This window comes from Camelus dromedarius, chromosome 29 (genome assembly GCF_036321535.1).
Source record: "Camelus dromedarius isolate mCamDro1 chromosome 29, mCamDro1.pat, whole genome shotgun sequence".
NCBI lineage: Eukaryota > Metazoa > Chordata > Mammalia > Artiodactyla > Camelidae > Camelus > Camelus dromedarius.
This window is the reverse complement of record NC_087464.1, coordinates 5,613,128-5,637,250: the sequence shown is the minus strand read 5'-3', so window position 1 is coordinate 5,637,250 and position 24,123 is coordinate 5,613,128. Positions and strand designations below refer to the sequence as shown.

Below are 24,123 nucleotides of genomic sequence, written 5' to 3'. Positions count from 1 at the left end.
TGGACTGTCTAACTTTTGCCTCATGTTTAAAGTTCTCAAGGCATTTCTCTGGTTCTTCCACTACTCCTTTTTAAAATGTAGCATCCCCTTCTTACCTCATAGCTGAAACACTTTATCTTCCCTGAGGGTACCGATGAGATAGGGGAGTTATATGCTGGTCTCTACCACATCATTCCTGGTTCAGGGCTCCTAAATCCTTTGTAAATTCCTAAGTGATAAAAGTACTAGGAGCAACTTTTGTTCTGAAGAGATGACTCTGGGGGAAGGGGGCTCCTGGACAGGGCTGGTCACCAGAAGACCAAACCATGATTCGAAGCTTGGGATTTTCAGCCCCGCTCCCTACTTCTCCAGAGAGGGGAGGGGGCTAAAAATGGAGTTAGTCATTGGCCCTGTCTGCACGAGGAAGACTCCATAAAATCCTAATAATGCGGGGTTGAGGGAGCTTCTAGGGGGTGAACACGTCAACCCAGGAGGGGGATGCACCCCAACTCCACAAGGACAGAAGCTCCTGTGCGTGGGACCCTCCCAGACCTCGCCCCTTCTGTCTCCTCATCTAGCTGTTCATCTGTGTCCTTTAATACACAGATAAACGTGAGTATTTCCCTGGGTTCTGGTTGCCACTGTAAATTAACGGCACCCAAGGAGAGGGATCTTGAGACCTTCAGGCACGGGTGATAACCCAGGCTTACAACTGGGACCTGAAGAGGGTGCGTGCGTGTCGGGGATACGGTCTTGTGGGACTGAACCCTTACCCTGTGGGACCTGACGCTGGGGCCAGACACTTCGCTCTCACCACTACACTACCTGCGTTCCACTTGTCTGGCTATGCAGTACTTTTATTATCATCCAGTTCCATTTTTATTACCATCCAGTTCCACTGATTTCCTATTTTAAATTATGATTTTTTTTCATTTGACACATGAGTAATTCAGAAGGGTTCTTCAGCTATCGAATGCATGGGACTTTTCTAGTTATCTTTGAAATTTTGATTTCTTAAGTGTAATGTCAGAGAACAGCATTTATGTACTACCCATCCTTGGAAATACCCCGCAGCTTGCCAAATGGCCGACTATGTGGCCAATTTTCATAAATAATCCATCTGTGCTTGAAAGGCTAGTGTATTCTGGGTGTCATGTTCCAATAGGCGCATTGGTTGGACCTAAATTGTCAATTGTGATGTTCAAATCTTCTCTTCCTACAGATTTATTTTTATTTTTGGGGAGGGAGGCAATTAAGTATGTATGTATGTATGTATGTATGTATTTATTTATTTATTTATTTAATGGAGGGACTGGGGATTGAACCCAGGACCTCGTGCATGCTAAGCATGCGCTCTACCCCTAAGCTATACCCTCCCTCCTCTTCCCACTGATTCTTGCTGTTTTATCTATCAAATACATTTGAGGTATGCTGACTCTCCCACCTTGTATATGAGTGTCTCTTTTCTCTTTGTAGCTTTAACAAGTTTTTGCTTTATATATTTCGAGGCCATCTTAAAATTGAACAGACTCTTTTATCAGGACGTAGTGACCCTCTTTAGTCTCAGTAATGCTTTTCACCGTCGCATTTCTGTTTGTCTGTTAATATAACTACATCAGCTTTCTTTTGGTTAGTACTTGCTCGGTGTATCTTTCCCCATCCACTTTATTTGTAACTTTGCAGTTTTCTTATAATTTAGACATCGTTCTTACATATATAGTTATACCAGTCAGTCCCAGCAGGAAGCAGACAGCATAATTAAGCTGGGATAATCCAATGAGGCTTTAATAAAGAGACTATTTACAAAGGTGTGAGCAAAGCGAAACAAAGCCAGAGGGGACAGTGGGGTTCCCTGGGGCCAGGAACAGAAGGGGTGTTAAACCCGGAGATGTGCTATAATCTATGGAAGGGCGGAGAAGGGGCTGGGACCCTGAGGGATGCTGGAGGGATAAACAGCTCATAAATAAATATCTCCTCCTGCTTCCGAGCTCCCGCTGGAGTTTCCCCTTGGCTGAACTCAATCATAAGCCAGAGGCAGAGTCTGTGGACAAGCCAGTCTCAGGGCAGAGGGGACAGAGGAGAGCAGAGAGTGGGCCCAGTGGGAAAATGAAATATACCTGGCACAACAGTAAACACATGTAAAAAAAAAAAAAATCCAACATGACAATCTTTGTCTTCTAAATGGAGCAATTTGTCGATTCACTTTTATGGACCCTATCTGGACGGCTGGGCTGATTTTTAACAACTTGTTTTGTGTATTCTAGCTATTTTGTTCTTGTTGCCAGACACGGAAGTCCACAACATCGTTTAACATTTCGGTTTTGTCTATGTTTTTGGGTACTTTGCTAGCTATTTAGGAAAAATATTTACTTTACGCTAAAAAAAAAAAAATCAGATAGATGATGAAGAAAATCAAATCATAAACAAACGGAATAAAAATAGAATGAAACCTCCCAACAACAACAACAACAAATAATAATAATAATAAAATCCTGCTTCTTAAAAAAAAAACCCACACACACTTTGTACATAAACATTTGGACGTATTCACCCTCATTAGTAAAGATCACAATGCAAATTAAGGGAAGATACCCTTCATCGCCTCTAAAACTGGCAATTGAGCATACCTACCTGTGCCCGAGGAGGGCGTACGTTGCTTCAACTATTGTGAAAAGCAAACTGGTAACATGTATCAAGACTAGATTATATTTGTGGTTTCCACCTGTTCTCTGTCCCAGTCATTCTACTTCTGGTGAACCATCTCAAGGAAATAATTTTCAATTTTTGAGAAAGCTTCCTGCCCTAAGCTGTCTATTTATAATAGCAAAAACCCCAGAAAACAATCCACATATCCAACAATATAGGGATGCTTAAATAAATTACGGTTTTTCTACTTGGTGAAGCACTATAAAAATATATAAAATGCTGCTTACAAAGGATATATATAATGACATCAAAAAGTGTTTGATATGCAAGTAACAAAAAGAAACACAAAGTTATGTCCACAGCATGGTTAGAACTCTGTAAAATGTCAAGGAAAAAAAAAGACCAAATAGAAATAGAGACATAGTTTTGAACATGATGTGTTTCTGAAAATAGTAAAGTCAAATGTTCAAAAATTAAAAGCACTTATGTATTTGGGTGAGGGTGGGATTTGGTTGCCAGAATGCTGACTGGTGCTAGCACCGCAGACATTGAGGTGCACCTTTCAAAGCAAATGGGGTTAAACATGACCCTCTGGACAACCATGCGTAGGGCGACTGGAAACCTCACGGAGCCCTTCGGCTCTGATTCCCGGGAAGAGGGAGTGATTCTCTACAATCACACTTTCCAGCATGAGAGCTTAGTGACAAACTTGAAAGCCAGCACAGAAGCCATGTGCTTGAAACCCGACTTTCTCTCTAGCCAGATAGACGGAGCCACCCAACACAGATGGCAAAGCTGCAGTTCTTGCTCTGGGAAGGAAGATGAGCTCAAAACAGATGTCAGTTCACCCTTGGTCAATAAAACTAGCAAGAAACTGACAACAGCTACGCTCTTAGGGAGCAAGAAACACACAAAAGAGCTACTGAGCGGAAATCAAGAAACTGTGGAACTTTTTATGATGAAAAAGGGAAACAAAATAGTCACCCAGGAGAGACTAATTCCTTCCCCTTTTAAGCGAAGATTAAACATTTTATTGAGCGTGCACAGCTGAACACAGAGTTGATTCAAATGATATGAGCTCCCAATTTAGGCTGGGTGAATATCTGTTTATTGCATCACCTGACAAGCACCCGTGAGCCACGTCCCAGGTACTGAGTGCCAAGGAGAGGGGACCTCATCCTGCAGCTCCGAAGGCACGGCCAGCACAGTGTCACGCTGGGCCAGGTCACAGTGGGGTCCCCGCGATGGCCCGTCCCTCTCCAGCCGCTCCCAGGGACACTGAAGCTCATATTCAGTCTCCCTGGAACATGTGCTTTAAGCCAGGTTCTCTGGAGAATAAGGGGCTGAGGCTTTCCTAGGAGGTGCAATCCCGGGGAACAAGAGCGACATGGAGGGGAGGCTGGATTTCATGTCTCCCCTGGGAGTGGAGAGAAAAGCCACCCTTGGGGCACAGAGCTGGTGCGGTGTGAGATTTACAGAGCAAACCATCATTAGGGTACACAGTTCAATGTAGGATGCGTGAACTAGTATGAGAGAAGTCTTGAAAGGAATGTACTTCCCTGGGCTGTCTCTAGTTCCCTCCCTTCCATTCAGGTGTGAACAAAGAATACTGCCAGCCATGTCAATAAACAAAGGATGTTGTGGCCATCAAGTCATCAGCTGCTACTGCCACCCCCAATGGTGCCCCCTGAGGGGGCTCAGGAGGTGGAAGAACAGGACACTGGCCCGAGACAGCCAGGTGCGTCTCAAAGGAATGATTTCAATGAGCCCAGACCTTTGCACCTTCCCGTACACAGAAAGCACTAAATTCCTTAACTTGGCATGTCTAGTTTTCTCTAACAGTAACCTTTTGATGTTCTGACTACCTGATCTTTGTTGCAAAAACTTACATATCATGGCTTCTACCTTGCCACTTTGGAGAAGTCTCTTAGAGAGCTCTGAGAGGCTGCCTCCCAGCCTCTAGTCCTCAGAAAGTCCACCGAATGAAACAACTCTCAACACTGTGCATTTTATTTCGGTCGACACAAGTGAGCACAACAGCTGTGAAGGTCACCACCGAACAGGACCAGGCAGAACTCAGAACGTGACACAGAAGAGAAACACATGATGAGTGCTGAGGAAGGTAATTCCAAGAGTTGTTGTGTCAGAGCAGGCAGGCAGCCAGATATGAGCAGAGAAAGGGGACACAGGCCAAATGGCAGGAACTGGACAAAAAAGGGGGTCATGGAGCCAAATGTAGGAAACCATACATCATGTAAACAACAGGGGTCCCTGGGCAGGCAGAGAAAAACAGGAACTTCTGGGCTAATAAGTAGTCACAAATTTTGAGGTGACAAGTGGCCTGGAGGTCGACAAAGAAAAGTGGGAAAAGGCAGGAATCTCCAGTGTCTGAATGTAATCTTTTGCTCATTATGCCCTCATTACAATAAAATTAGCCTTGCAGATTAGAAGTACCCATCATGCACTGATGCTGTGACACTTTCTATCCAGACTAAATAAGGACAAAAATCCCTCCTCCCTTCAGGAAGATGGAGCTTGGTTGGAAATCAGGGAATACGACCCCAAACCCCTCCCTTCCCAATGAATATTCCACCCATTCATTTTACACCCTAAGTAACCAACTTGTCAAAGAAACTCAAGGCAGCTGCTCACCTGAGCCTCCCCACTCTTCCCTTGAGAGTGTGCTATGCATCTCTTGATAAATCCCCACTTTACTTTCTTAATCTTCATGTCTCAACTCTGAATTCTTTCTGTCATGAGACAAGAACTTAATCACTGGCAACAGTTGGGGCTTTAGATGTTTCAGATCCTAATCCTAAAATCTTCAACCTCCCCCTGAGGCATCTGTTCATGTCAAACCTTCTACCTGTGAGCCTCCCCCTGGCCTGCGAGGTATATACTGCCATTCCCATCACACTTGGGCAGGACAGGAGGCTGAGAGAGGTTCCAGGACCAGGCTAGCAAGTGGCCCAGCTGGAACTCAGACCGCACCTCTAGACACCCAAAACAGAGTCCCCAGCCCTGATTCCCGTGCCCCGACCTGAGCATCTGCGGCAGCCTGGTCTTCCCCTCAGCACCCACCTTCTCACAGACACTCTCCCCTCCCAATCAAGTTGACCTGATTGTGGTTCAGGTCTGATCCTCACGCCTTATCTGTGCCCCTACAGCTCACTCTGTAAGTTTTGGTTAACACACAAAAATTCTGCCTGCACCTCTTTGATCCTGCTCTGTTCAACTTTCAGGTTTATGGGAAGGAGAAAACCAAAGATGGGATTCCATGGGAGCCAGCTGGTGGAGTCAGGTATGCTGGGCAGGGCTCCAAAGAAAGCCGAGATGTGTGGGAGCTTCATAAACGGCTCTGACCCCAAGGACGCACCCGCGAGCACATAAAATCCACTCAAAAGCTAACGCATAGTCAACAATCTTACGGTTACCGGGGGAAAGGGGGTGGGAAGGGATAAATTTGGGAGTTTGAGATTTGCAAATGTTAACCACTATATATAAAAATAGATTTAAAAAACACAAATTTCTTCTGTATAGCACAGGGAACTATGTTCAATATCTTGTAATAACCTTTAATGCAAAATAATACGAAAATGAATATATGTATATACATGCATGACTGGGACATTGTGCTGTACACCAGAAACTGACACACTGTAACTGATTATATCTCAAAAAAACAAAAAAAAATCCAATGTAGCTCATGGAGGATGAGCTCCTCACAGTAGTTCCAAAACCCAAGCTATAGGTGAGTAAATGTTTCTTTTGTTTGAGAAAAAAAAATGCTTAATAAAAAGAAAGCATAGAGATGGACTTGCTGAGCTCAAGACAGAAGAGTTTTCTGCTCCTGCCTGTTGACTGGAGAGTGGTCCAGCTCGCCCTCGTCTCACCTGCCCTCGATTCTGGTGTTTCCAAATTCCTGGCTTCTCCAGAATCACAGCCCTTTCAGTTTTCTTCAAAGGCACCGAGGCAGGTCTCTACCTGTTACCTCTGGGCTGGAACTTTCCTGGAGGGCAAATGGACCAGTTCCTAGAGGCTGTGGTTAGAACCTACACTTGTGGGAAGAGGGGGAAAGGGGACCTGAGCTTCCATGACAATCTGTCATGTGCCAGATTGTGCTAGAAATGTTCACTTCCATCAGGTGCTCCAAACACACCTATGAGGGAATTACTATGACTCACGAGGCCTCCTAGGCAGGAACTGGTGGAGCTGGTATTGGGACCCAGGACCCGTTCCCTCCACATGCATGCTCTTCATTGCCCTGTGGCCTCACGTGCAGAAATCCATGCACATTCTGGTTATTGTTTGGGAATCCCTGAGGCTTCTGCTTGTTGGTTTGCTATTGTAATTTCATTTATATTTTCTTCCATAATTGAAAAGATGAAACATCTATTGTTGACTGCTTCTTTGTAGTTTTCCTTTATAAATTGCCTTTGGAAGCTCTTTGCCTATTTTGTGTGTGTGTGTGTGTGTTTCAGTGGAGGTACTGGGGACAGAACCCAGGACCTCATGCATGCTAAGCATATGCTCTACCACTAAGCTATACCCTCCTCCTCCTGTCTATTTTTCTAGCGGGATGCTTTGCACATTTTTTAGTGATTTGTAAAAATTTCTTAGTGATTCTTTATATATTAAGGCTACAGTCCAGTATAACACTCCATTTGCGATCAGCTAACCATGGGAGCTGAGGTATTAAAAGATAAAGAAGGTGTCTGTCCTTGTGTTGGAATTTTTTACACCAAATGCTGTTTCAATGATCTCCCTTGAAAAAAATGACTTCTTGGCATATTGAGAACTTGAATGATGACTGTTTACTGAGTAGCAACATTTAGTTAAAAAAAAAAAAGCTTGATTTATTAAATAAATAGTTAAATCAATGGCAATTAGACCCTTACTCCTCCGAGTGGGTTTTGGAAAGAAATAAACCAATGAAATGAGAGATCCTGATTGTGATGTCTGGTCCCTGCAGAGAGACCACGGCTCTACTCAGAGGGAGCTGGCTACTGGGATAAAGAGGAGTTGGAGTGTGGCAGGCAGTGCACTCGGTCATAACTGAATGCATCCCCTTTAAAGTAAATTCATTCCAAAAGAAAGTCCTCCACCTCACCATTCCCAACAGGCAGTGGTGCACCGGGGCCGGCTCCCATTGACCTAACAGTGCCGACTGTTAACATTTTCGAGCACTTTGTGAGCTGGTTTTTAACAGGGCCATTATTTAAAACTGAAATATATAAAATTATAATGAAACCAATTATATTGAGAACCAAGGTAACAAATATTCAGAAATCATTGCTTCCTTATTATTTGCCTCTACTTTGTCATTTTTCTGCACTTCGGGTCATTTACATCTATTCTGACCATACAAGGGAAATACTCTCTACTGGTGGCCACCGTGCGCCTCCTCCCAATTTCTGCTTCCAGTGAGGTCACCTTGGTACCTAGAAATCAGTCTGGTGGGAGCATTTACACGTGGAAATTAATAAATGCAACAAATGAGGGCTCGGTTTATTGTCAATTTTCAAGACTTAACAAACTGATAGAGAAAATATTTTTGCTGTTGTTATTTTTTTGGCAAGGGGAGGTAATTAGGTTTATATATTTATTTATTTTTAATGGAGGTGCTGGGGATTGAACCCAGGACCTCGTGCTTGCTAAGCACACGCTCTACCACTGAGCTCTACCCTCCCCTAGTGACAGCACTTACATGTGCATTTCTAGCTCAGACCTTCCTTAACCTCCAGGTACCTGGCTCTACCTGGATTTGTCAGAGTCATCTTCAAAAACGAGCTCCTGATCACCCATCCAGCACCTGCTCCACCTGCAATGTTCCAGACCTAGGGGACAGCAACCCTGTTCTTTTGCTGCACAGAACAAAACTTCTGGAGTCCAAGGTGTCCACTCTCTTCTCTCATCACCCACATCTGATCTGTCAGCGAATCCTCTTGACTCTGCTTTGGGAACTGGCTACTGAGGACACTTCATGGCTGCTACCTGGTCTGGGCCACCAAGCCCCCAGGAGAAGCCCTAGACTAGTGGACCCGGGGATCCCCTAGGCGCCTGCCTGGCTCCCCACACACCCTGGCCCTGCAGGAGGAGGCTGTCCTGAACTGGGTCTTAAGAGGAGCGGGAACTGTGTGGGCTGGAGAGAGGGGAGGAGGAACCTCGGGCCAGCAAAGTCCCTCCCAGGATGTGGACGCATCGCATGCGCCACCACCGCAGAGAGAGGCATGTCCTCAATCAGGTCTCAGAGAGCATCCTGCTCAGCTCCTTATCACAGCCTAGGACACTGAGGTCCAGAGAGGAACCTGGACTCACAAAATTCTTAGAAACGGGACACCTGCTAGGCTCAGGATGGTATGCACGATCCCCCTCAGCTTCAAACAGACAAGTGGACCACACCATGTGGATGCACGGCCATGCTGCCAGCCTCCCTCCACATGCTCTGCTGCCTGCAGTGGCCCCCAGGCAGTGAGAGCTGGCATGGGTACTCTGACCTGTGCCCCTGGAGGAGGCAGCCGGCGTGAGCAGTCGGCCCTTGACCGTAATAGGAGGCCAGTACATGCTGGGACTTTTGGAAGATACATTTAAGAGCTTCTACTTTTACGAGATGTCCGTTTCAAGTGATTTAAAATTTTGAATTTTTTGATTTTCAGAATTTGTGACAGTCACGTATTTCATCATAGTGATTATTTTAAAGGCAGAAAGAAAGTGATTTGGGGAGGGGGGCAGGGGAACCTTGTAGCTGGCCTGATTATCTCAAGTCAATTTTTGCATAAAACAAGTCAATGTTCTTCTATTCCCTCCAGTTAAATAAAATCCCTGAAGCTGTATTTTACAGAAAATCAAAAAAGAACCTGGGCCGAGGGAGCAATCAAGACGCAGATCTGCACAGAGAAGCAGGGACAAGAGATCAGAGAAAGAAGGCCTCAGGAAAAATGCCTCCACAGACAAGCAAGACAGGAGCCCAGTCCTGGACGTCACCAGGGGTCCCACAGCTCACTATGGTGGCCACAGGGCAGGACGTAGCAGCAAGTCTACCTTTCTTTCCTACTGGGCCTTGTCACCTAGGCCTGGCTCAGAGCAGGCATTCAGCACAGATTGGTTAACTAGATGATTATTCACTAAAAGAGCCAGGAAAGGGAGCAAACATGACCAGAGAAGTAAGCAACCTGAAAGCAAAAATGTAACAGCCCCTCCATTTGCCAAAGCATCAAAAAAAGAATAAAATGCTGAGGAACAAACTGAAGCAAGGAAGTAGACTGAAAACTACAAAATGCTGCTGAAAGAACCAACCCTAAATAAATGGAAAGACATCTGTGTTCACAGATGGGAAAACTTAATAATGTTAAGATGGCAACAGCCCCAAACTGACCCGCAGATTCAGCAAAATCTCTCTCAAAGTCCCGACTACCTTTTTGGCAGAGATTGGCAACCTGATTCTGTAATTCAAATGGAATTGCAAGGGCCCCAGAATAGCCAAAATAATCCTGAAAGTGAAAAAGTTGGAGGACTCACGTCCCTGATTTCAAAACTTACTGCAAAGCTACAGTAAACAAAACAATGTGATCCTGGCGTAGGGACAGACCTATAGGCCAATGAAAGAGCTGAGAGTCCAGAAACAAGCTTGCACATCCATGGCCAACTGGTTTTACACAAGGATGTCACAACCATTCACTGGGGGAAGAACAGTCTTTCCTACAGATGGTGTGAGGACAACAGGACAGACACATGCAGAGAATGAAACTGGACTCTTACCTTACGCTGTCTACAAAAATTAATTCAAAAATGGATCCAAGTCCTAAACATGAGAGCCAAAACAATAAAATTCTTCAAAGAAAACATAGGTTTCAATCTTCGTGACCTCAGATTAGGCAAGGGTTTCTTAAATATGACGCTAAACTGTGAAGCGAAACTAGAAAAAATAAACTGAATTTCATCAAAGTTAAAAACTTTCATGCATCAAAGGACATTACCAATGAAGTGAAAGAACAACCCACAGAATGGGAGAAAAAATTTGCAAATCATAGTCTCTGTTAAGATTCTAGTATCCAGAATATTTTAAAGAACTCTAATAACTCAACAATAAAAGAAAAAACAAACTCATTTAAAAGGGAGCAAAAGATTTGAATAGACATTTCTTTAAAGAAGACATAAAATGGTCAACAAGCTCAGAAGATGTTCAACATCACTAATCATCAGGGAAAAGCAAATCAAAACCACAATGAGGTACCACTCACATCCTCTAGGATGGCTGTAGTTTAAAAAAAGTGCCGGTGAGGGTAACTGCTGGTAGAGAAATTAAAATCCTCCAAAAGTGCTGGTAGGAATATAAAATGATCTAGCCACTGTGAAAAACAGCCTGACAGTTCCTCAGAAAGTTAAACAGAGAATTACCATATGACCCAGCAATTCCACTCCAAGATATAGACCTAAGAGAACTGAAAACATATGTCCATACAAAACTTACACGTGAATGTTTATAAAAGCTATTAAGTTGAAACAACCCAGCTGTCCATCAACTGATTGATACAGCAGGATGGTATGTCATCGTATAAAGGGATAAAGTTCAGACACACTCTACAATATGGATGAACCTTGAAGACATTATGCTCATTGAAAAAAGCCAGTCACAAAGGGTCACATATTACATGACTCCATTTATACGAAATGCCCAGAAGAGGCAAGTCCAGAAACAGGAAACAGATTGGGAGTTACTAGGGGCTGGGAGGGGATGGAGAATGGGGGTGACTATTTAATGAGGATTGGGGTTTCCTTTTGGAGTGATGAAAAAGTTCTGAAACTAGAGAGTGGTGATGGTTGCACAACACTGCGAACGTACTAAAAGCCACTGAATTGTACACTTAAAAATGATTAGAATGGAGAAATTCATATAACGTAAAATTTTCATCTTTGAAAAAACAACAACCCAGAATCATCAAGGCACTGGAGTTGAATAAAAGCCTGGCGTTAACAAAAGGGTTGAAACACACAAGTTGGGGGACATGCCCAAGAGCCACTGACCTTGTTTTTCTGGGTTGCGGACTTGGGACGGCATGTCTTGGATTTCCAAGGTCCACTCCCCCTCAGCCTTTTCTCCCCAGCAGTGCACGCTCATGAACTCCCAGTTTGTAAACCCTTCATTGGAATGATCCAGCAATCTGCAATTGGAGATGTGGGGTCAGAACACGCAGGTCCCGAGAGGAGGGGTGGGTGTGGTGACCAGCCTGGGTGGTCTGGGCCCCATGACTCTTCCCCTGAAGCCCCAAGAGTGTCAGGAAGGAGGTCTCCCTAAAATGCTGGTTTGTGCAGACTCACAAACATAGAGAACAAACTGACCACCAGTGGGGAAAGTGGGTGGGAAAGGATAAATTGGGAGTTCGGGATTTGCAGATACTAACTACTATATATAAAATAGACAAACAACAAGTTCTCACTGTAGCACAGGGAACTATATTTGATACCTTGTAATAGCCTATAATGGAAAAGAACATGAAAAGGAATATATGTATGTATAGGTATGACTGAATCACTATTCTGGTACATCAGAAATTGACACATTATAAACTGACTATACTTCAACTTAAAAAAAATTCTTGTTTGTGGAATGAAAGAAACTTTCACATCTGTCCGGAGCGAGTCTTGTGGATGTCCTCCAGAAGATACAAACAAAAAATGAACAGCTACTCAGACTTGTGGGAAAGATGTCGTCCCCTAATCTCCAGGGCTTAGCAGTTCCCACTGCTGCAACTGGGAGATAGGATGGTGAGGCAACTCTGGGCGAGTGTGGCGGGCCAAGGACCAGCTGCACCCCACCCCCGAACCGCCAGCTTTCCCCAGCAGTTGCACGAGCCTCCCTCGGTCCTTCCAGACTGAATAAGGTCCGTCCCACTGGACCTCCAGCCCTGGACCACTTTCTCATGCCTGATTCAAGAAGAAACAGAGAGGACTCCTGGGCATCCTCTATCTTCCAGCACCCAGGGCCCTGCAGTCCCTTCTCCTTCGAAGAAACAATTTCAGGTTCTTCACTTTACTCTCCCTTCACAGTTTAATTTTCCATCTCTATTTCAGAGTGACAATTTTTTAATGTAAGGGTGCTTTACTGTCCATCAGAAATTCAGATATGTATGTTTTGTGTGATGTAAGATTCAATTCCCAGTTGGGGGTTCTCTGAGCCTCCACTGAACAAAAATGTTTATCGAGGGGACATGCTTTGCAGGGAGAATGTGAGGGGAGGGGAAATGGCAAAGGTCAAAGCTGGTTTTCACACAGGATGCCAAACGGCCTCCAACGCACTGGCAGTGGAACAAAGACCCACTGTTTTTCAAGGGCTGACGGGCTTAACGATGTCAACTTACTCTTTGTGGAAGAAACCCCAGGCACCTGAAACAGCTGCTGAATTCAGCAAGATGTGAAATAAAGCAGAAGGCATTAGTCCCGACACTAGCTCTTGGCCAAAAGGTGGAGAAGGGATTGAATCCTAAAACACACACTCTTACATAGTCATGCAATCTGCCTTGGGAAAAAAAATTCCAAGACTCAGAGGACTGACGGCCAAGTGGCCTCAAGGCAGCTCTCAAAGGCTTGATGGCTCCTGACCTAAAGACTGGGTAGCCATGAATGAGAGGAACCCGGGAGGACCCGCCTTCTCCTACCCAGGGGCTCAAACCCTGGGCCTGAGCAGAAAGAGGGAAGATAGGAAGGGAAGAAATCAGAGCTGGGGTGCCAGAAGGTTCCTGCTGGGCAGGTGGGTGGTGTAACAGGACAGGAAGGGCAGCGCCCGTATCTGCATCCACAGCCAGGACTTGTAATATTCCCAGTTGTGACTGAGGACTCACATGACATTTCCAGGGTTGAGGGGCAGCGCCGGCTCCCAGGTGCCCAGCTGGGAGGTAAAGGAGCTGGGGTGTCAGCTCAAGTCTCGAGGCCCCAGAGTCCCCGCTTGCTTGCCCAGGTCACCACCCCCCCCAGCCCTAAGTCTCAGCACAGCTCGCAGTCAACGCAGGCCACCATCTGGGGTCTGCACCCAGCTCCCGCCTGGGATTCAGGGATCCCCACTCAGATGTAGAGTGAACGGGGGTCCAGCAAGGTGACTTCACAAGAGCTGGGAGAAGCGGACCCCACGCCTGGCCGCGGTGTGGTGCCAGGACCAGGCCTGGGGCACATGGAAGCAGACTTGCCCACCTGCTGGCTCTGGGCTCATGTTTGCATGGGGAACATGGGCCTGGTATTGAAGAGCTTCCAATTACTCAAGAAACACTAGAAATTTGGGCTTTTCAAGTGAATACTCCAAAAGGCCTGACAATAACACCAACAATAACAACTCGGTTGCAAAGCAGCACAAAGCCGCAGCTTGCCAGCTGGCAACCTCAAGAGCCGATGCCCGTGCTGGTCTTCCACGTGCAAACCAGAGGGGGGCCTGGACCTGCCTCCAGGGGGAGAGAGAAGCCCCTGGTCACTCTTGAGTGGTGACGGGGGAGCCCGGTAGGGGCTGAGAGCTGGGAACCAGTGAAGCCGCCCGGGTCTGGTCTCAAGGTGGTTCCAGCGCACTGAGGACACGCCCGGGGCTGTGCCCATAGCCTGCTGCCCCTACTGCCGGCTACAGACAGATCAGGCTGCTGGAGGACTGGGCAGGGGTGAGGAGGACCCAGCTCCCCACTCCCTCAGAGTCACTTACTATCCAAAATCTAAAGTGTTCCAACACATCTTTAAAGGGCAGGTTTCAGGTCTGTGGGGTCTACAGGTGAGTGTCTCCAAGAGGAAGCTGCTGGTGGAACCCCCGTCCACATGCCAGGTGCCTGGTGGGGCCCTGGGACTCCGAGGTGAGCCCGGCTCCTGCCCCAGCCTCCCAGGCCAGCCTGGCCTTACCTTTTTGCCAAAAGTTGAGACTTGGTCCCCGAGGGAGAAATCAGGTGGATCTGCAGGTCCCCTCGGCGTGGGTGGGAGATGGAGACGCGGGCCACCACGTGCTCTAGGTAGCTCACGCGCTGGTCTGAGTGGTCAGCACAGGCAGTTGTCAGGGCTGTGGTCCGCAGCGTCTGCACCACAGGGATGCTCCTGGGAGGAGAGGGAGGGTTAAGGACTTGGCGCCTGAAGCACAAAGTCGCACACAAGGCCGATGGATGGACCCAGGCCTTCCTTGCTATGGCCTCTGTGTGCTGGGGACCCCCAGGGACACTGTAGCCCCTTGATGCCTCACTCTCAGACACATCTGCCCAGAGACGTTCATCATTCTGAAATTTGCTGAGAGAGACTTTAAAAATGTCTTCTGAATAGCCAAGACATGGAAACAACCTAAGTGCCCATAGACAGATGACTGGATGAAGAAGTTGTGGTATACATATACAATGGAACACTACTCAGCCAGAAAAAAGAAAGAAATGATGCCATTTGCAGCATCAGGGATGGGCCTGGAGATTGTCATTATAAGTGAAGTCAGCCAGAAAGAGAAAGACAAATACCGTATGATATCACTTACATGTGGAATCTAAAAAAAAGACAAATGAACTCATTTACAAAACAGAAACAGACTCAGACATAGAAAACAAACTTATGGTTATGAGAGGGGGAATGGGATGGGAAGGGATAAAATGGGAGCTCGAGATTCGCAGATATTAAGTAAACGCATATGTATGTAATAGATACGTATAAAAATGTAAAATGTAAAAAATATGTATAAAATAGATAAACAACAAGTTCATACTATATAGCACAGGGAACTATATCCAATATCTTATAGTAATTTATGGTGAAAAAGAATATGAAAACAAATATATGTATGTTCATGTATGACTGAAGCATTACGCTGTACACCAAAAATTGATGTAACATTGTAAACTGACTATACTTCCATAAAATGTATGTATGTGTGTGTGTGTGTGTGTGTGTATAAAAGATACAAATGAATTTATTTACAAAACAGAAACAGACTCACAGACATAGAAAACAACCTTAATGTTTACCAGGAGAAAAAGGGAAAAGGGGGTGGGAAGGGATAAATCAGGAGTTTTGAGATTTGCAAATATTAACTACTATATATAAAAATGGATTAAAAAACAAATTTCTTCTGTGTAACACAGGGAACTCTATTCAATATCTTGTAGTAACCTCTAATGAAAAAGAATATGAAAAGGGATATATGTATGTGTATGTATGACTGAAACCTGATACTACACACCAGACATTGACACATTGTAACTGACTATACTTCAATTAAAAAAACAAAACAAAGCAAAGAACGTCTTCCGGTGCAGACTCAACTAACACACCCAGGGATCTGCCCTCTTGGTGCCCTGGAGGGGGCTTGTCTTAAATAGCCTTTGGCCAGCTCATCTTCCTACCTGCCTGGAGTCTGCAAAGCTTGATAACCCCACTACTTTGTTTCAAAGATTGGCCTGGAAAATCTAAGTCTTGATGCTGTGTATTAACAACAGTAAACATTTCCAGAGGTGACCACATGCCAGGCGCCAGCCACTGGTCTGAGAATCTACAAGGACTGACCCATTCAATCCAGAGAGAGGTCAAGGACCGTGCCCCAGGTCACACAGCTATCGAGAGGCAGAGCTGGGCTCTGAGGCTCCAGAGTCCCCCTGCGTCCACCTCTGTGCCAGCCTATCCCGCAAAGATCTTGTGTGGACCCACACCTGTGGTCAAGCAGCCGGGAAAGAGGAGATGGACAGGGGCCCCGGGCTCAGAACTGGTCTCTCGTGCTGAATGCACGAGTGGAGGCCATGGTGACTGGACCAGAGTCTTGGAGGATGGTCAGGAGATGGTCTGCTCTGGACCCTCCTGCTTGAAGACTGGGCACCCCTCCTCCTGCCCTGGGACAGGAATGAATGACGGTTCTCTTTTCAAACTCAGGGAAGTTCCACCACTTGGGGGTGGAATCTGAGGACCAGCACCGAGCCCCGGTTATTCAAGAGTCAGTTCCACCAGAACGTTCTCACATCCCCCCAGATGAAGCAGACAAGCCTGCACCAGGTGCTCACCAGAGTCAGGGCCGGGCCACCCACAGACTCTGTACCCCCCACAGCTGCCCTGGTGATGTGTATACTGAAGACAGGCCCACCCACCCTCCGCCCAGCAGCACAGTAACGATTCCTCCCACCTGGCCCGGGGGGTTTTTCCCATTATGCCCAACTTCCCTCTGGGGAGAGGAGGCTCAAAGTGTGGGCTCAGTGTCTCTCAGGAATTACATGGCTGGGTTCTACTGGGCCTGAGTCATAAAAAAAACAATCCAAACAGTTAGAAACAGTGATGCAATTCCCCGGAGACTCTCTAAATATTTGAAAACATGATTTGCATACATCATAAATTGATTTAGAGATGCTGACTGCTTTCACTGCCTTCTCCCAAGTTTTACGGCCTGTGTTTACCCGTCAGCAGCCCCCTGCCCCGCTGAGACAGATGCAGAGCAGAACAGAAAGCTCTGGAGAGTTCTGGAGGGTTCCAGCCCCACCGGGCACACACACGCGTACCGCCAGGTAAATTATTCCCTGGCCCCCCAGCACTGAGAGGGCAAAGCGGGAGTGTTTGGGGGGAGGGGACTCCTCCGTGTGAAGACTCACTAAATCACCCCCACGCTTTCCTGGGCTCAACAGCAAGACGGGGTGAAACAAACAACAGTCACAACAAAGTTTTAAAATCTGCCCCTGTCCCCTCACCCCCTAACCATCTGTCAGTTGGGGTAGGGAGCCGCCACTCTGTTCCAGAAAGAGACCTGGAATCCCAGCGAGGAGACCTTAATTCTAACAGCGAGGTGCAGGATTTCAGAGAACAGGGACAGGAGAGGAAAAATAGCCACCCAGCTGGACCCCGCCTCACAGGCCGCCTCCCTGGGCCCAGCCCTGGTGTCAGCATTGAGAGGAAAACACATCTCGGGTCTCAGGGAGTGTTAAATACTCAAGGAGATCACTAGAGGGTCTCACGTTCGGCGGTTTTCACTCCTGCTAAGGGACTCCAGCTGTGAGGCCCTCTGAGGTCAGAGAGCTTGGCTGGTCTGACTACAGGAGCCACCCTGCCTGCAGGTTTTATGTTAAACAGTGCACAGAAACACACAAACACAGGTAAGCTGGACTTGAATTATGAAAACTGATCTAGAGAAATCTCAAAAGTTCCCACAATGACCGAAAATGCTCCTCTGTGATTAAATTCTGGAACTGCTGTCTGTGTCCACAAAGCCATCTTCTGAAGACCCTACAGGAGCCCGAGGAGTTAAAAGGACCTACCTCCAGACCCAGTGACAGTCAAGCTGTACTCTTCCTGTCTGGGAAAGACCTCTGGGGACAGAGACTTGTCATTGCCTGTAGAGCCACATTTTGGATGTGATTACTGACACTCAGATGTTCTTTCATCCTAAGCAGTGGCTCCAAAGTCCCCCAGCAGGTCCCTTTTCCCGAGGGGTGGAGGGTTACCAGCCTGCAGCCTTGACGATCACTTCCCAGTACCTCCATCCAGTCTTCTCTAGTACATGATGCCGTCCAATTTCTTGTAGATACGTAGAAACAAGTTCCCAATCTACCAAATGCAAGGCACTCACCAAATCATGGTGCTTAGACTCTCAGGACACTGGAGTGATGTTCAGAATCAAAGGTAGAAATGTTTTCAAGGAAAGCAAGGTGCAGGGAAACACAGGAGCAGCTGGGCCCCAGGCAGGATCTCTCTACTTACCCATGTGTCTTTCTGCTCCGGCTGGAAAGCTACTACACGTCAGGACAGGCAGAATTCCTTCTGTTGCACTTTGCTTTATGACGTTTTGTACAAAGTGAAGGTTGGTGGTGACCTGGTGTCAAGCAAGTCCATAGGCACCATTTTTCCAAAAGCTGACTTCGTGTCTCTGCGTTACGTTTTGGTCATTCTCACAATATGTCCAAGTTTTCAGTATTATATGTTCTGGTGATCTGTGATCAGTGATCTCTGATGTTACTGTTGCAAAAAGATTATGACTTGCTGAAGGCTCAGGTGATGGTGAGCCTTGTTTAGCAATAAAGTATCTTTTAATTAAAGTAGGTACATTGTCTTTTTAGACATAATACTGTTGCACACTTAACAGAATGCAGTATATTGGAAACGTAACTTTTATATGCACTGGGAAACCAAAATATTAGTGTGACTTGCTTTACTGCAGTGGTCTGGAATCAAATCCATCACATCTCTGAGGTCAGCCTGTATTTCTCACCTCTACCCTAAGACCTCTCCCCAGCTCAGCCTCAAGGCCAGCCCTGCAACCCAGCACGGAACATTTCCAGGGCAATGCCACCTTTTCAAGCTGTGGGGCTGGTGCCAGAGCGGGTGGGGCTCAGTTCCTCAACAGATGATTCTGAGGTTGTGTGGAGTAGGAGGCACCCCAGAACCAGAAGGCGGCAGCATCCTTCTCTCTGTTGTCTTTGGCATCCCTCTGCGGGAGAACAGGTTGCTGCAGAGCTGAGGACCATGACCATGGAGGGTCAGCCAGGAAGGTCAACCTGAAAGGGTCAACTAGGAAGGTCAACCAGGAAACCCTTTCACCAACCTTCTAAAAGTCATGACTGGAGTGGAGAGGGGTTAAGCAGGACAGACTACTTAAACTAAACTGTAGGAAAGAAACCAGATCTGCAGGATGGCTCAGAGTCATCTGTGTGGGGACAGCAAGAAGGTTCTGGGTCATTTCTTAGACCTATGTTCCTCCTGGGTGACCGTTCTTGACAGGATGGTTACAAGAGTCTGAGGCAGACAAATTCTGTGCACCTTCTTACTCGTATTCATTCACGTTTAGAATCTTCCTTGGATGAAATTACTCTGATTATCCAGCCACAGAAAATCATTTAGGCTGGAAATAAAATTTAACTTAAAAAGTAACAAAAAAAGGAAGCTAATCCAGTACATTGACACAATGCTATCCATGATTAATTGGACTATGAGGTGTTTTAATACAGAATGTTTAAATTTATAGCACATGTTTCTCTTCTGTGTGAAAGGAGGCCACATTCGCTGGCTGTAAGCATCCCTTCTGATGCTAAGATTCAATCTGATGGGGAATAAAAAAGGATCATAAAAGTGTACAGCCCATCCTCATGATCATGATTCCACATTTGCAAATTCGCCTGCTCACTAAGATTTATTTGTGAGCCCCAGGTCCATACTTGTGGTGCTTCGTGGTCATTTGCAGACATATGCAGAGAGAAACCAGAGTATCTGATGTGTGCTCCCGCTTCGAGTTTCAGTTGAGACTGTCAAGGGCTCTTCTTGTGGTTCACTTGGTGCCACGCGTTTCACATTTCTGTGCTTTTCGTGACGGTTTCACCGTTTAAAATGGCCCCCAACCCTAGTTGGGCAGTGGGGCCAGTGTTCCTGAGCACAAGAAGGTGCTCGTGTCAACGCACGTGTCAGAGGAGCTCAGTTCAGGCAGGAGTTACTGTGGCCATGGCATCAATGTGTCCAAAACACATCAGAGTGTCTTCAAACAGAAATGCACATAACGCAAGCTTCTGTATGGATCAGCTGACAGAAACGTTGTGAGTGGAGGCTCCCAGGAACCTTCCCTGTCTTTCTCCTGCATTCCCGAAGTCAGCACTGGTGGTGACCTCACAGGACCCAATGATGGTGAATAACTGGAGTCTGGACCGGTCACGGTCCAATGCTCACCTTGGAGGCAGACAGCATTGACAATTTGGGGGAAACAGGTTTGTGTCAAAAAAATAAGCAAAGAAGGTCAAGGGCTGTTGGGAAAACACACACTTAACTAAAAGGGTTTTGGGAAGTAGAATAAATAACCAGGTATGCTCACCACCCCACTACCTCCTGCCCGGGCAGAACTGCAGAGCATCCATGAGTTTCCTCTGGGTACCCAGGCCGACCAAAGTAACCAGGAGAGTGGCCCTGGATGGTACCCAGGGGTGCACAAAGCAAGATGCTCTGGAGTGGGGCTGGGTGGAGAGGGGGGGCCTGGGCGGAGTGTGCCCAAAGGAGAGAGGGGCTTTTATCCTGCAAAGATGTGACAGCAGGCTATGGGCCACAGCACAGCAGGGTCCTGGAGTTGGGCCGAGGGTCCCAGCCACACAGGCACTCACTCCATCATGGGGACTCGGCGGCTATGTGCCAGCCTGGCTAACCTACTGCAGAGAAGAGGCTGGGGCCTAGCCTCTCGAGGGCTGGCAGGTGGCCAAGGCTGGAGGAGCCTCCAGGTCACCAGGGCCAAGGTTCTTCACCACCCCCACCCCCACCCCCGAGCCAGTGTGCCCAGCTGGACAGGACACAGAGGGAGCGGAGGAAAGGTCACCAGAGGACATGAGGTCCTCTGCTTGGCCCGGTCCTGCCCGAGTATCTGGGATGCTCTCTTCTTCCCAGAGGGGCCAGGTGGGCTCCAGAGACAGGCAGCCTGGGTGGCAGCTCAGCCTCACCACATCCCAGCCCTGGGCTGTCCCTTAATTCCTTTGTGCCTCAGCTTCTTCATCTATAAAATGGGGAGAAAAGTAATTCCCAAATGTCACACTCTCGTTGGGGGTTTTGAATGAACGAACATGGGCAGAGTGCACAGTCCGTACCCAATAACCACCAGCGTCACAGCTACCTGGGTATTTATCAGAGGCATTGTCATAAAATGACCATCACACGTGGTCTGCTTAATGAAACACCTGAAGAGAAAGCAGGACGTGGTCAATCCACAGTTAATTCTTGAACAGCTATAAACAGACGGTCTGCTCTACAGAGAACCCTAAATATCCAAAGCTTTCCGTCTTGAAGTACCTTCCTGTGTGCGGTGTAAGTTCTTTAATAAAAGACAAGCCACACTAAACCGTAAACTGTCTGCACTGTGACCTTCCAAACCTGCTCAGACTACAGACAAGGAGGTAAGTTCTTTTGGCTTGAAAAGACTTTCTGCTGCTGTCTTTCCAGCACCGAGGAGGGAGTCACGGATGTCATAAACTGTTTCGATGTCACCTTGCATTTTCAAAGACTAAGGGATTTTTAAAGGGAAGGGCTGGCTAGAAAATCCTAAGGGTCAGATAAGATATTTAAGAGCTGGGCCTCTTTTTCATTCCCTGGAATTATACTAAGCTTGATTTTCTTTTTCACTTTCAGAAACATTATAAAAAGTATCAATTTTCTCCTTTTTTAATAAGCACAGACTCTGAAATAATGTTGCACAGGCAGAAGTCACTGGTCATGATCCTATTCACCTTCCTTTAACTGACACACTTTCTAAGTAGATTTAAAGCCATGTGTGCCCCAGATTAGGCAAGCATGTCCTCTCTGTGCATTTGAATGTCACAACAGAGATGCAAATTCCACCCACATTTTTGCCCAGTGTCACCATCAGGAGGGTAACAAGTGGTTGTTCTGTGTGGCAAAGGTACCTGGCAAGTTCAAGTGTTTTCCCTTCACCCTCGCACTGAGATCCAGCACACACTGGAAGCTGCAGGACATGCTTTGTCCCCGTGGATGCCAGCGAGGTGGGTCAGATACACAGCCTCTGTATGGGGTATGTGGGCTGTTTTGGGAAGGGAGTGTATAGAGATGGCTCGGGGACATCTGGAAATGCCTCGAAGCAAGAGATCTGGCCCCTCTCAGAAGAGCACTGCCACCCGACTTGGGACTCCAGATGGTCACTGGGCACCCCCAGCCACCCTCCGCTGAGACCCCCAGGAGCCCCTCCCACACAGCCCAGCTCCAAATATGCAGTGACCTCTCCCAGTGGGCTCCCTGACCTTCCCCATGACCCTGGGGACTTCTCATTGTCTCTTGCAACGGTGGTCCGGACAGAGACAGGCAGGATGCCCCACTCCCCAGTCCCTAGATGCAGTGTCCAGACTGGAGATGCTGACATACTGCTTGGGGGTCTTCTTCAAAGGAGAACAAGGGGCAGCAACCCCAACGGCCGCCTCCCATGTGCTGGTAACGGCAGCCCGGCCTCCCCGCATCAGAGCCCCCCTTGTGCTGGGCTGGTGGCCATGCTGCTCCTCTTGGCCTGAGCCTGACGCAGGGGCAGGTGGGGGCGGTGCTGGACAGAGCAGCCCGGCCAAGGGACCCCAGCACCCAGCAGGCGCCCAGGGGGTCCCTGCAGGCAGGACACAACCCCAGGGGAGGATGGCCAGGTCAGGGCTGAGCGGGGAGAAGGTGGAGAGGTTCATTCCTGCCCTCACGTGACCATCGACACCCGGGACCCTAACCCAGAGCCCCTCTTACATGATGTCACCACGGAAACAGCAGGTGTGGCCACGGTCCCCTCTAGGATGCCTGTACGTGAAGCTAAAAGAGTATCAGTCTCTGAAGGTCGCCCCAGGGTGGCATTTCCCCTCCACTCAAGAGGAAACAGGGAAACAAATCCCATGTGGACACAAAGATCTGCTCGAGGTGGCCGGACAAAACCAGAAAGGCCGAGAGAGCAGACAGCCATCCTGGGGCGGGGGGGGGGGGCAATAGGGGAGCACATGGAGGGAGCAGTGAGAAGAGAGGCCTGGCCACTTCAGTAAAGCTACACAAGGACCCTGATGAAGGAAGCTAGCCACAACCACGGGGATGCTTGACGGCCTTGGTCAAGTGACCCCGCAAACAGCCTGGGGCTCTCAGCCAGGAGAAGAGGCCAACGGGTTTAAACCAGGGTCAACCTTCCATGCAGGAGTACTTGGTTCTCTGTCTGTCTGTCTGTCCCTTTCTCTGTCTCTCTCTCTGTCTGTCTCTCTCTTGGCCCTTATGTCTGTGAACAACTGAGTGTGCCGCTGAGGGCGTGGCTGGGGATGGCAGGTTGACTGACTACTCCAGAAAGGGTCTGAAACTACTCAAGGGAAAGATGATTTGCCTTTAGAAACAGAAGTCTGACTCTTCCCCTCTGCTGGAGTTTGTGGAGACCTCCATTTCCTCAAAGGACACGAACAATGTCACAGTGTGTGTGTTACGGCTGCTCCCCTCGGCCTGCGCTGTCTAGACTCCGTGCCCTCGCACTTCAAAAACGAAATAAAATACAAATAAAAACAACCCTGCGCCACCTAGGCACCACTCTCCCATCTTAAAACTATTTCTGGCAGGAGAAGAATGCTTCATTCAGGAGCCGCCCCGACGGGAAGGGCCGCAGGTCTGGACACGGCCGCCCCACCGGGCAGAGGCAGCCTCGCGGGCAGGACCCGGCACCGGAGCCTGGGCAGCTGTGTGCCAGGCATCTACCAACCAACAAAGCAGAGGAATGCCGAAGGCCTCCTTTCTCTCCCGCCTTCTTCTGGATCTGACAGTCTAAGGCCCCGCGGAGAAAACGATGCTGTCAATGGTCAAGATTGAGACCCGCCTCCTGGCCGACCGGCTTGTCAGGCCTCAGAGGGATTACCCGGCCATCAGTCTTCACCGTCAGCAGCAGGATGGACATGTGATTTCTCAAAAGATCCTTCCGTGGTTATTCATCCAAACAAACACTTTCTGAATCCCGATCATACGCAAGGCATCAGCAAGAAACCCTTTCCTTAACATTCGATAGCAAAAGGGCACGTTGTAGGAGGTTGATGCCTTCAAGGAAGGGGTGATCTCAAAGAC

The 24,123-nt window shown here is 47.6% G+C and overlaps 1 protein-coding gene across 3 annotated transcripts in view; it reads right to left on the bottom strand.

The window, feature by feature from the left end:
* PCSK6 (proprotein convertase subtilisin/kexin type 6) overlaps window positions 1-24,123 on the bottom strand; it is a 167,736-nt gene that overhangs the window by 29,682 nt on the left and 113,931 nt on the right. For 2 of the 3 annotated variants that reach the window (XM_064480521.1, XM_064480522.1), the window contains exons 12-13: window positions 14,494-14,682; window positions 11,650-11,786 (exon numbers count right to left, since the gene is read on the bottom strand). In XM_064480521.1, the coding sequence (XP_064336591.1) occupies window positions 11,650-11,786; window positions 14,494-14,682 (326 nt within the window). Of the gene's footprint in view, window positions 1-11,649; window positions 11,787-14,493; window positions 14,683-24,123 lie in introns of those variants that run through there. The other variant, XM_064480523.1, reaches the window with a different exon arrangement.